Below are 12,912 nucleotides of genomic sequence, written 5' to 3'. Positions count from 1 at the left end.
TCACTACTTGGAAATAGATAGGCTACATGGGACATGAGTGAAATTGCTGTTAGTATTGATGAGGAAAATGATAGTCCAGACATATTCAGAGTTTTGTTTCAAATTTATTTCCTTTGTGGGGGCTTATTGTGATCTCAGATGCAGTAAGTGGATAATTAAATACTGAATTGGACTGCTGTTAGTGAGCAGCTTTCAAGGACTCAGAATACATTTTACAGAATTGCTTCTGTCGGAAATGTATCGTTTAGGAAATAAAAGCTTCTTAGTCAAGTGTGTGTTTGGTGTTTTGATTAAATACCTTTCTTAATAGCATGATCTATATGAGTTTTATATTCTTAAAAATAGCTTTTTAATTAAAAAAAAACCAAAACCCAGATAGCTTATACGGATGATCTTAACTAGAAATTGCATTTACTCCTCATGTGTTTTACTTATTTTGTTCTTCCTGTTCTCTCTTGCAGTGTCATTATTAAAAGATCTGAAACATGCAAATATTGTTACGTTGCATGATATTGTGCACACAGACAAGTCTTTGACTCTTGTTTTTGAATACCTGGTAAGTGCTTAAGCAATTAGTGAGCTTTACATTTGATTTATTGTTTCTAAGAAACAGAAGCACGACAAAATTCTGTACTCTTCTGTAAAATACTGGGACTGTTTGAGTTTTCTCCTGCATTTACAGTGATTCAGCTAAAAATGAGAACAGTGTATTCAGTTCTTAAATTGCTGTAAATTAATAAATACTATTGTGATCATTTCAAAGTTTCATTAATAGCAGATAATGGTGGTCTGCCTGATCGAACTGTCTACTTGTCCAAAATCATTACTTATATGAAATGGTAATCACATTATTGTTCCAATTATTTTTTTCTGTTCCTATGATATTTTTCTGTTGTGACATAGCTGACTTTCCAGTCAGCTACCAGTTCTCTAATATACTGTGCCTCACATAGATGGAGGAGAAGGCAATGGCAAATAATGTTGCCTGAGACAGTGCAGCTTGCTAAAAAAAGGAATTTCTATCCTCTGGAAAATCAGGGGTGTTTGTGTCCAGGCTTTTGGGGTTTTTATCATCTAATATCTTTTGCAGAAATCTCTTTTTTGATTAATCATTTTAGTTCCAACAGTAAGTAATGTTCATGTAATTTGTCACTCACAATTTTCCTGAACCACGATGATGTTGTTTTGATAGGATAAGGACCTGAAGCAGTACATGGATGACTGTGGTAACATCATGAGTATGCACAATGTAAAGGTGAGTGTTTTTAGTGACAGTGGCCTTCCAGTTTTGTCCCAAGAATTTCAGAAAACTTAGTAATCAGGATCTATATGGTTTAGTCTTTTTGAAAATAAAATAAAGAAACTTAACTTCCTTTTTGGCTTGATTTAGCTACATTTGACATCAGATGTTGTCTGTGTTTAAAGTGTTTAAAACATTGAAAAGAGGAGATTACATAATTTCATGTGTTTTCATTCTCTTTGAAGTTACATATCTAAAATTTTAAAATTCCTAAGAAATAAGAATGCATTTATAACTTTGACTTCTTGTCCTTCTATTATTTTATACTCATTTACTAAGTCTGTAGTTTCATATATCATCATATTTATTTTATATTATAATTTATATATGGACAGTGAGGAAAATGTAACCTCAGTCATGAATGTGTTTTTGGGTGCCACTGCCTACCACACAAGTAAGAAATCAAAAATTTGGTTTTTGAGTGATTTTCATCTTTCCATTAGTCAGAAAATAAAATTTTCCTTAGGGCCTGATTTGCTTTTTCTCTTAGATGTGGTTATGACCAGGTCAAATGAGTCAGTTTCCAATCTGGCCTGCTGAAACTGAGTCAGGGTCAGGTGTTATTTCTCTTGTTAAACGCAGACTTTTATTTGGAAAACTGGCATAACTCTTAGTGTTCTTTAATACTTAGGGCTTTAGATACAAGCTTCCAAACAGAGTACACTACTGTTGTGAAATGAGTGAAGAGATTTGGCACTCAGGCTAGATATTGATTACTGTTTGGTGAGCTTTCCCTTTCATTCTGTTGTCACATTACTCTAAGTATCTCCAGGGAAAGACATCTGCCATAACCTACTCTGTTGCTTCCTTTGAGAGTCTGCAAAGGGAAATTCTTTAATTTGTTTCTACTTCAGAGAGACAACCAAAAATCATAATTACGTTTGTGTTTTTAATTATCTGCAAGTTAATAAGCAGTGCTTTGAGCTTAAAAAAATAAGGGAAAGCTGTAAGTGGGAACTTGACTCTATTTAAAATGAGTGCAGTTTGTAAACAAGCCAGAATCTGCTTGTGGTAATCTGAGCTAAGCAGAGGAATTGCTTCTCCTTGTTTGCCTATGGTTTAAGCTATGCTCAAAGAGCAAATTTATATCGTCAGTACTTTTTGGCACTGGGAAACCAGAACAGCTGCTTAGCTGCCGTAGCTGTAGGTGCTTACCTTATAATAACTGGGGGGGGGGGGTGTTGAGTCATCATTAACATTTGAGAGACCTCCCTGACATCACTTCCTCACATTCCTCAGCTAATTTTGTGTTTTTGTGATTTGACAAAATGAAGATTTGTGTGATCTCTGCAGGTGTTAGTATTTTAATCAAAATTTTGAGCTAATATGTGGTATCCTGTGCATTGCCAAAAAGATCCCTGCCAACTATGGTGAAGCTTCAAAATTTCTGTAATCTGCTTTACATTCTTGACTAATCCTTGCAGTCGCAGTGTACATTAGAGAGGGCCATTGACTTCTATTGAAGTCCTACTAATAAAGCTTGGGGCTGACTACCCCTGCAACAGTATGGGCCTGAGTAGATGGAACAAGACTTTTTGCTTCTCATTCTGCTCTTCAGAAAGGAAAGCAAAGAGAAGGAAATAAATCCCAATTCCTGTTTTTCTAGTATAGATGAATCCCATGTCAGCATACTGAGAACAGATGGATGTAACTACACCTGCTGTGTATTTGTCCAGTTTATGAGAAAGAATTTGGTGGTGTCACTTGGTGCAAAACCAAACCAATTGTATCAGAATATGGTCATATAAAAACATTCTAGTGTTTTTCCTCAGAGGTCCTGTTACATGATGAATTTGTCACATTGCTTTCTGTAATGCTTTGTATTTTTTCATTGTACATTTAATTACCTATACGGACTGAGTACTGCTGTGTGCTGAATGCCAGCAATGGCTACCCAAAAGTCCCATGTTCGACCCTTTATACATACAGAAACTGCAAAGTATTAGTTCTTAATGCAGTGATGCATTAAAATTGCTTGGCTGCCCACTACTAAACCTTTCTTTGCCCTATACTACTTTTTTATCTATATATGTGCAGCATTAATATGCATGACTGAAGTTGTTTGCTTGCATTGCTATTCCAAAGGATTAAAATAAACCTGCGTGTGTCAAGGTGAGGGGATGAATGTAAATACCAGAGGCAGTTGGGATGCTTTAATAATCCTCATTTACCCATTTCTCCATCTGCCCTAAGCTTGTGAATCTCCGTGTATTTTTCCAGTAGCTGCCAGGACGTTCTTTACATAGTTCAGCACAGTTGGATAGAAACACTGCTGGGCTGCATTTCCAGAAGGGAATCTGTTGCAGAGGGAACTTGAGTCTGTAGTCAGAGACAGTTATCTTTAAAGACATTAGTGTGGGGAACAGCAGTGGTAAATGCTCACTTTAAAAATAAACAGCCCTGTGTTTCTCTTCAGTTAAACAGAACAAATTGCTCTTTAAAGTTTTTGTTGTAAAGAATGGTGTTAAAGCAGTGCATTAGCATGAAAGGATTTTAAATCTTTGAATGATAATGATGATGTCCAGAATTTGCTCATAAGGAGAGTAACTCACTTTTTAGAGAAGTAATTTTGTCCCGCTTACAGTACTTAACTCTTCAGTGCCCAACTAGTCATGCAATCTGTAGATTATAAATTTTTGTCTAATTTATATAAATGTTCTCTTCTGTAGCTATTTTTGTATCAGATTCTTCGTGGTTTGGCGTACTGTCACAGGAGAAAGGTGTTACATCGAGATTTGAAGCCACAAAATCTACTAATTAATGAGAAAGGAGAACTGAAGCTTGCAGACTTTGGTATGGCCTGAAATTACTCTGTAACAAATAATTTTTTCTCTCAGCAAAGGAAAATAATTTTTCCTTAAAAATGAGTACATTGGGTTCTGTAGTGAATTTGGGTGTTCTCAAATGGAAAAAGAAAACCTTTTACAGGGTGTAAGTAATCAGTGTAATATCTCTGTAGGTTACACTGTCATTCGCAATTTGAAAGTGATCTTAGAGCTTCCTGTGACATTGATGCTTAGTCACATCTTTAGGGTGGAGCTGACATTGCTTCTCCTAACACTCCACAGTCATTCTAAAGCAGGGTAACCATAACAGGAGAGAGGAAGAGTTTGTTCATGTGCTGAATTGTCAGGTGCTGCACTATCACTGATACACCAAATTCCTTAGGATTTACAGTAGAGTGGGGCATCCACATTTTCCTTATACCTTCTGTGTCTGGAAGATCCTTTAAAAGTTGTGCTCTGTGCCTCTAATTTTACCCCTTCTGTGTGAATGAAAGTTGGTCAGAAGATTGCATCTAACGTGATAGACCTGAATTTTATTGGAGATACTGCTGATAAATTGACAACGCTAGGGTGGAAAACCCCTGCTGATCCAACACTAGTTTGGTCTGTTTTCACCATTTAGTTAATTGTTCGTTGCCTTCTGCCTTTTGCAATGGAATTTTCCAGAAACAGTGCAGAAGATTTTCACAGCAGAGAGTTGCTATACTGATATATAATATCAGGATAATGCTATCCTGATTTAATGAAATTTACAGGATTAGTCCAGGTTTGATCTGTTTACCTTTCTTCTGTGCTTAAAAATGCTGACCATGAGATTGGCATAAATACTAAAAGGCAATAGAAATCTCTTTATTAGGGCCTTAAATAACATTAAGAGATAGTACTTAGAAAGTGTAATAAGGTCCTAAAAATAGTTTGCCAATTTTATACAAAAAGGATTTCAGCAAGCTGTACCTGACTCTTCATTTCCCTTTTTATCAAGGATTGGCAAGAGCGAAGTCTGTTCCTACAAAGACTTACTCCAATGAAGTTGTCACATTATGGTACAGACCACCTGATGTTCTTCTTGGATCTTCAGAGTATTCAACTCAAATTGACATGTGGTTTGTATAGCTTTGTCTAATTCAAATTTTGGTTCTGAGTCAAGTTGAAAAAATGTCAACTTTGCAGTTAAATACTAACATCGAAATACTCAGTCTTTATATTTTTGTAGGCTACAACTGAGTTAGATTTTTGGGAAAGGATTGGTAGACTGGGAAGATGCTATAATTCCTCTCTGAAAATACAGAGTACTTTTTCATTGCTCAGAGTAAGCGAGCTCACAGTATTTAGGGAAAAAAATAAGCCACCTTCTCCTAATGACAGGGTAATGTGGTGTTTTACCCTGAACTTTAATAAAATTGATTAACTCAGTATCTGAAGGAAGAGGATATAGTATGGCTATGACACAGGCTTTGTTTAGTCTTTGATAGCTCTTCTGTTGCTACACATCTTCCTAAATATTTTAATAGTAGTGTGTGGCTAATCATTTGTTTTAATTGAAATCTCAGAAGCCTTTACAAGATTGTTTCTGCTCTATCTTTTTCTCTGTCTTTGTAAAGGGGCGTCGGATGCATATTTTTTGAAATGGCATCAGGAAGGCCTCTTTTTCCTGGTTCGACTGTTGAAGACGAACTACACTTAATTTTCAGACTTCTTGGTAAATGGATACTTTTTGTAATGTTAATGTTAACACACAGTGCTTGTATGAGAACTGTGGATCTTTATCTCAGAACAGTATTGTATATTGCATTGTAATCAAGGTTATGAAAAATTATTCAGCTGAGTGTACAGCTGATTTTGCACAGCATAGGCTTATTGAATTTTTTTCCCATTTCTCCTTTAAATTACAGGATTAAATGCTTTTTATGTCCATGTTGTTTGTTTACATTTTTTAAGTCGAATTTGTAACTGCTTCTAAATGCAGGAACTCCATGTCAAGAAACATGGCCAGGCATTTCTTCCAGTGATGAATTTAGAAACTACAACTTTCCTAAGTATAAACCACAACCTCTCATCAACCATGCACCAAGGTACTTTGTGTTTTATTAATACAAAATATGCATCTCTGTGGCTTTAGGTATTAAGTGAGAGTGCATCTCCGAGTACAATCTGTCGCTGAATGGTGTAAAACCATTCATCAGCTGTGTTACTGTGGGCAGATGATAATGCAGAGCAGAACCTGGTACTGTGTGATTACTTCCTCTGATACCATTCTGGGTACCACAGCTCTTTAATGACCTGTGGAACAATAAACTCCGATTAATAACGTTTCCATAGCAGGAGAATTCACGCAGCATTTCCTAAAGAGCACAGATTCTCTTCCATTATATACTAGACCCAGGCCATTTGTAAAAATGGCTAGGTTTCCTTGAGCAGTTTCTTGTAATCATTTTAAAACCATTATGAGAAAGATGAAAGGTCTGTGCAGTTATTATAAATAAACTTTAAAACCAAGACATTTGTTGTCTACCTTGAAGAAGAAGATCTAATGTTGTATACCTCTAGTAAATGAGAAGTATTAATCTTAAAATAAATAATTTTAAAAATTCAAATAAATGATCCAGGTCAACCTAGTAAATGACAATCCTAACAAAGGATTTATGTGTCCCCAGTGTTTTCCAAATAGTCTTCTTCTGAGATATTAGGACTCATATGTATTCACATTAACATTAATAAATGTTGTTTAGGTGAAAGCATTTCCATGTTTAGATAAAATTTTCAGGTTTGATATCATTTAATTCAGTTCCTCTACAGTTTTACTTTCATGAATACAATTTAATAACTGTTTTAATTTTTAAAAATATTTTTATTTTTAGGCTAGACACGGAAGGAATTGAATTGATAGCGAAGTTCCTTCAAGTAAGATGTGTTTTGTGGCTTTATTTTATAAAAGCTCAAGTTCTGAGTTTTGATATATGACATACAAAATGTATTAGAAGCCGAAGTATTTAGTTCTGTCTCAAAGTGGAACGTGTAGCTGAGTCTGTAGTGGATGACAGATGTGAGAAGAAGCCAGTGTAGTGTGGAAAGTAAAAAACTGATGCTTGCTTTTTTTTTCCCCAGAACTGATTTTTTTCTCTTACTACCTTTTGTAAAAATAGAAATATTCTGTTAGCCCTGACAAAACTAAATATCTTGTGAAATATGGTATTGAACCAGAACTTCTAAATACAAGTGCTAAGTTTCTTTAATGATAAATTGAGTTTAATACTAGAGAAGGAGTTATTAAGGTGTAATATTACTCCTTAATGTTGCAACTGTATTCAAAAGCTGAAGTGGTATCTAGGTTTAATCTTAGAATCTGTATTAAGAATGAGCTTGAAGCAAGATAGAAGGCCAACTCCTGCATCTTTGAGTAGATGCAGCACTGTAACTTATTTGCAGCTTTTTAAATGTCTTCATTCTTGCCTAGAATGGCAGAGATGCCAAGCAGGAGATACCTAATCATTGCACCATCTATAAATAAAAATTAGGTGTAGTTTTGACCTCTGTCCATTTGCAGAACTTATTTTTACTATTTTAGCAATTTTGTTACATGTTGGCAGTACTGATTTTGATAAACCATTAGGTAGTCATGTGTGAAATGAAAGCAATGAAAAAAAATTGTCCTAGTGAATTATGGGACATGTTGAGCAAATAGAACTTTCTCCCTTTGATGAAATCACTTAATGCAAAGAGATTTTTAATGGAAACCAACACACTTGTATGCTTTTATATTAATAGTATGAATCAAAGAAGAGAATTTCAGCAGAAGAGGCCATGAAACATGCATACTTCAGAAGTCTTGGAACAAGAATACACACTCTGCCTGAAAGTAAGAAGAGTAGTAAAGTAGAGGAGTATTGTTGAGATAGTGCATTAAAACTAAGTACATTGTGTAAGGAAAAACTCTATAATATATTGAAGAAGTCTGATATCTAGTGGCTTAAATATTTGTGAATTTGAAATATTTTTTTAATCCAAACTAAATAATTAAGAATATCATTTTGATCAATGAAACATAGTTTTACATTTGTATGTGAATTAATTTCTTTTTTACATTTCAGGTGTTTCAATATTCAGTCTAAAAGAGATTCAATTGCAAAAAGATCCTGGCTTTCGAAATTCCACTTACCCAGAGACCGGTATGGAAAGCTTTATATTTTCTCATGCTTGCTAAAAGAATGCTGTGCCAGAGGCATTTGGAATTGAAAAATGCTTTGTTAAATTGGTTCGTGTGAATATACTGGAAAAAAACAAACATCCAGAGTGATTTACTGAGATTCCTGTAGAGACATATAAGCTAAGCACACAGAAAGATGTGAATTTTACTAGGGATGGGCAGGGACTGTGAAGGTGAGAACATTTTGGAGTTTCAGACCAATACTGTATGGGAGTGAGTGGTGGCAAAGTGAAAAACCAATGCAGTGGGTGCAGTTAAAAGGAAGATGCTGATGCTGATTGAAGCACAAGGGGTGTTGCCTTGAAGTAGGACAAAGATCTGGATAATAACTTCATACTCCATTGTGCAAATGCTTCAGTTTCTTACCATGGTCCATGTTGTGTTGCAGGACATGGGAAGAACAGAAGGCAGAGCATGCTTTTCTAAAGGGGGCAGTGCAGAATCAAGCCCAAGCCTATCCTGTTGATCAAGGACTTGGATCCGAAGGCAGTGCTTTCTGTTGGCGGACTTGGAATCGCAGTTTGTCTACACTGTCCTCTTAACAGTGGAGTCTTTTTATTTCCAACCTGCAAATTATGTTTTTTATATTTGTTGTCACAGTGTGACAATTTTTTGTACAGTTGGTTTTAAGGTCTCCTCTGCCACTAGAGCCAGTAGGTTACAGCTGTTGATGTAACTGTAGCTGCAATTTTTGTGCAGGACTGAGAAACACAGTGCATTATTTATTGCGGAATCATTGCTGCTAAATAACTACTGTCTGTATAGTTAACACAACAGTTCCATGCCTGAAAAAGTTGCAATGGCTTTATAATATGTGAATGCATCTGTTTCTCTTGATAAAATGTTCTACTGCTGCGGGGTTTTTTTGTATTTCTTAAACTGCAGTGTTTCCTGGAATGTAAACATAGCTTTGCTTGGCTATAGGTGAGCCATCTTTAATGCTCTAAGTTCTTGGCACTTAATTCCTTATTTAACATTGGAAGTATGTGTTGAAATAGTTGAAAAATTGTAATGCATATTATGTTTTTGAAAAGCACATGGTGAGAAGGTTGATTCAAACAAGTGAAAAGTACCTTTGATTTGCTCTCAGATCCTATGTTAGTTATTGATAAATTAGAGCATGGAGGCTGGATGTTTTGTCAGGCTTACTCCAGCATAACATATTTGCACATTGTTGTGCATATGGGGCCTGCAGAAACAATAACTTTTTTACCTTGTTTTTAACAATTTAGAAATACAAATAGTAAAAAGATAATTCATATATGTTGGACCCTGGCTTACCTTTCATTACAGAGGAACAGGACAACTAATTACACGAGCATGGGAATAATGTCACACTTTTCCCGCCTTGTTGCTCTCCCATTTGTGCATTATTCACTTGAAATCAACTGGAAAGATGCAAGTTTGTACTTGAGAAGAACTCACTATGCTACAGAGCTTTTACAATGGGAACTTAGAGAGTTTTTCAGATCTTAGATGTTACCTGTTTTCCAGAGATAGTAAACATATTACTACTATGCTTATGCATCTCAGTGAGTATCATAAGTACACCCTTGGTGATGGTTACAGTATTTTTAAGCATTTGTGTTCACCTTTATGAACCTATTTGTTTAGTGCATCTTACAGAGACTGTAAATCTTTATTGGTATATTTTGAAATGGTCATGTAAATCTTTGGCTGATATATCATGAAAATAGTCATAGGTAACTTAATTTTTCCTGACATTCACTGTAAAACGTTCAGGGGTCCTACCATTTCTGTTCAGGAAATCTTGTAGTTTATTGTTATTTAACAGTATTAAGTGAATTTTTGTATATTTCATTTTAACTTTATTTGTGAATAGTGATTGTGGCATGTTTGGGGGTGTTTTATTAATATTTCATTGATACTAGTAAATTTGAATTGGGATTTTTTTTTTATTTTATTTTCTGGAAGAGAGAAACTCATGTGTAACGGTGACTATTGGACCACTACTGCTTTTCAGCATTTGTAAACCGGTTTTATGTTAAATCTTGTAGACCTAACAAACTGCTGTTATTTCTAACTGACCGACCTGTATTAATATTGTACTTTTGAAAGTATAAATATTATGTGGAATTCTTTGGTTTTGTTTTGAAATTTATAATAACAAAAGCCCTGTGTTGTTAAAAATACAGACTAAGTGAACTTGCGGTTCTTGGGGTATTGTTGGCAGCATTTAGCGTTTAGGTCCGTGTGTTGTTGGAGCCCTCAGGGTCACCTTTGGCCGCTCCTTTAGTTCCTTCAGTGCAGTGGCAGTGGCAGAGTTGTGGCTCCTCCGTGGCTGGGGCTGCTCAGCACCTTCTCAGTGGCGTGGTGCAGTCTCAGTGCTGGTGAGCCCAGCCCTGTGCTCCAACACACACGGGGCTCCCCCGATCCCAGCGCCAGCGCTACGCGTGTGGCAGAGGCACAGTTGGCACTGACGAAAAACCTTGTCCTGAAATAGTTGTTATATATATTTTTATAGTTGCTATGGAGCTGATCTAGATTTTATACCAATGAACTTTGTAGGAAATAGGTTGTAGACGTGACAGTGTTGAAGAAAGAAGTGTCAGAAAAACATCTGTTTTTTACAGAAGTAGTGAAGATAGACTGAATGTTCACTGTGGATAAATGTAGGATTTAGCATTTCTAGAACAGTAATATTTTACAGGTCATATAAGAACAGTAAGTAAAGGACTTAAAGGTTTACCTGGTAAAATGAAGTGCATTAATAAACTTAGAAAGGGATCAGCTGCACCTAACAAAAGGATGTTCCATTTTAAGTAGGAATTCAGCTTTTTTGTTACAGATGAAAAAATCTTCCATAAAATTAAAGCAGTCTGTTTATAAAGAATTTTTTTCTAAGGACCTACAAGTGAATCTGTGTTCTTCATGAGAAGGTAGCTTTAAAGAACATATTTAAGAAACTTGGCATCTGTTGTCAAGCTAGTTGGGGGCTTTTTAAAATTGTCTGTTATTGAAATTCCTGCATCAGCAGAGACAGTTCTGTGGCAGTTGCCTGTTTGGGGCAGTAGTCAGCAAGTCTGAAGTTACTGGGCATCTCTGATATTCTTTCTGTGGAATTCTCTGTCTGCCTCCTGTCAGGCAGAGTCAGGTACTGTGGACTTGGTTTCACTGTCCCCAAGAACTGTAGGAGTGTTGGCCTTTTTGGGAGAAGACCTCAAGTGTGTCAAAAACCAAGCAGAGAGTTGCTAAAAATGGATGACTTTCAGTGTTTGGTGTGACCGCCTTTACTTGATGATGAGTGATCAGTTAATGAGAAATGGCCTGCATGTCGTGGCTGATTTTAGGTAGTTATTTTTAGAAGATACCTGGTGTGTCCCACCTAGCCCAGAGTAGAGCTGGCAAGGTGTGGGTGTAGGTGTGTGTCAGAGTCAGGTGGGCTGGAAGCCAGGACAGAGACAGGTGCTGGTGATGTGGTTGCATTCACGTGCAGGTGAAGGTTGAAGGGGAGAGAGGGTGGGTGGAAGATGGGGATTGGCAGGACAGGGTGGGAGATGGAAGGGACAAACCAACAGCTCAGCAATGCTCTAGTGGAACGTGCATCTCAACATGGCTGTGTTATTTTTGTGCTGCTTTACCACAGCATTAAGTAGCCAGAGTGTATCCCTGAATTGGGCAATAAAAGTTAAAATAAACAACTATTAAAGAATCAATATACTTTGTATTTGCAAATCATTTGAAAAACTGCAAGGTAGTGTTCCTTGGGCTGCTTGCTTGTTGTTTGTGCATGAGTTCCTCGGTATAATAAAGGTACATTGTTTCTGTTCTGCAATGTTAAAATGGAATTAAAGTTAAGAATACATTCCGTTATTGAGGACAAAATATATGAAAAGGTATGTTGTAAATATCCACAGGCTAAGTACCATAAACCCAGGAAATACTTGGAATTAAGGCCAGACTTTAAAGAAATCAAAACGAATCAGGATATGGAAATACAGAGCTACAGCATATGGTGACACTGAAGAGAAAACAGAACTTACCTTATCCTGTGACATGATCATTTTTTCTGGTGACTGATGAGATGAGTTGAAGTAATTCATGCACTTGTTAGCACATTTCAGTACCTTATTTACCTTCAAAAATTTTGGCTTTAAAACAAATGTAACATCTCTATGAAATGAATGAATGCCTTAATTTTGGGAAGGAACTTGAATGCATACTTTATGCAGTTTGGAGGTTTTTATTTTTTTAGAGACTGGGCTGTTAAAGATTTAATGCTCTCATTTGGCCTTTGTTTACATCTGTGTATGTCACCAGTATCTGTCTCATACCAATTTAGGAGACTGGCAAGGTAACAAGTGCAATTATGAAACATCAAGAAAGTATGGAGCAGTTGGAACATTATAGGTAAGCTCTGATTGTACAGGTGGAATGATTGTGAAAAGTATATAAGGTATATGGGCTTTGGAATTTCTACCATGCACCTTCTTTTATTTGTGCAGTTTAGCTGCACAAAAATCATAGTCCCGTTCTGAGCCACAGTGGGAACCTGTTTTCAGAACTGGGATTAGAGTTCAAATATTCTAGACTGGTTTTTTTTAATCTCTTGTATGTAACTTTCACTGGGCAGCACCTCATTAACTAGCTGAGTAAAACTG

The 12,912-nt window shown here is 36.2% G+C and overlaps 1 protein-coding gene across 2 annotated transcripts in view; it reads left to right on the top strand.

Moving 5' to 3' along the window:
• CDK17 (cyclin dependent kinase 17) overlaps positions 1 to 11,967 on the top strand; it is a 91,859-nt gene extending 79,892 nt beyond the window's left edge. For both annotated transcript variants that reach the window (XM_014889501.2, XM_088165081.1), the window contains 10 exons: positions 462 to 556; positions 1,193 to 1,255; positions 3,970 to 4,093; positions 5,069 to 5,189; positions 5,688 to 5,785; positions 6,053 to 6,158; positions 6,945 to 6,987; positions 7,852 to 7,942; positions 8,175 to 8,252; positions 8,679 to 11,967. In XM_014889501.2, coding sequence (XP_014744987.1) covers positions 462 to 556; positions 1,193 to 1,255; positions 3,970 to 4,093; positions 5,069 to 5,189; positions 5,688 to 5,785; positions 6,053 to 6,158; positions 6,945 to 6,987; positions 7,852 to 7,942; positions 8,175 to 8,252; positions 8,679 to 8,716 — 857 coding nt within the window. In that variant the 3' untranslated portion in view covers positions 8,717 to 11,967. The remainder of the gene's footprint in view (positions 1 to 461; positions 557 to 1,192; positions 1,256 to 3,969; positions 4,094 to 5,068; positions 5,190 to 5,687; positions 5,786 to 6,052; positions 6,159 to 6,944; positions 6,988 to 7,851; positions 7,943 to 8,174; positions 8,253 to 8,678) is intronic.
• Positions 11,968 to 12,912: the final 945 nt, after the last annotated feature.

The sequence above is a fragment of the Sturnus vulgaris genome, chromosome 5 (assembly GCF_052056855.1).
Source record: "Sturnus vulgaris isolate bStuVul1 chromosome 5, bStuVul1.hap1, whole genome shotgun sequence".
Classification (NCBI taxonomy): domain Eukaryota; kingdom Metazoa; phylum Chordata; class Aves; order Passeriformes; family Sturnidae; genus Sturnus; species Sturnus vulgaris.
This window is presented reverse-complemented; position numbering and strand designations above follow the sequence as displayed.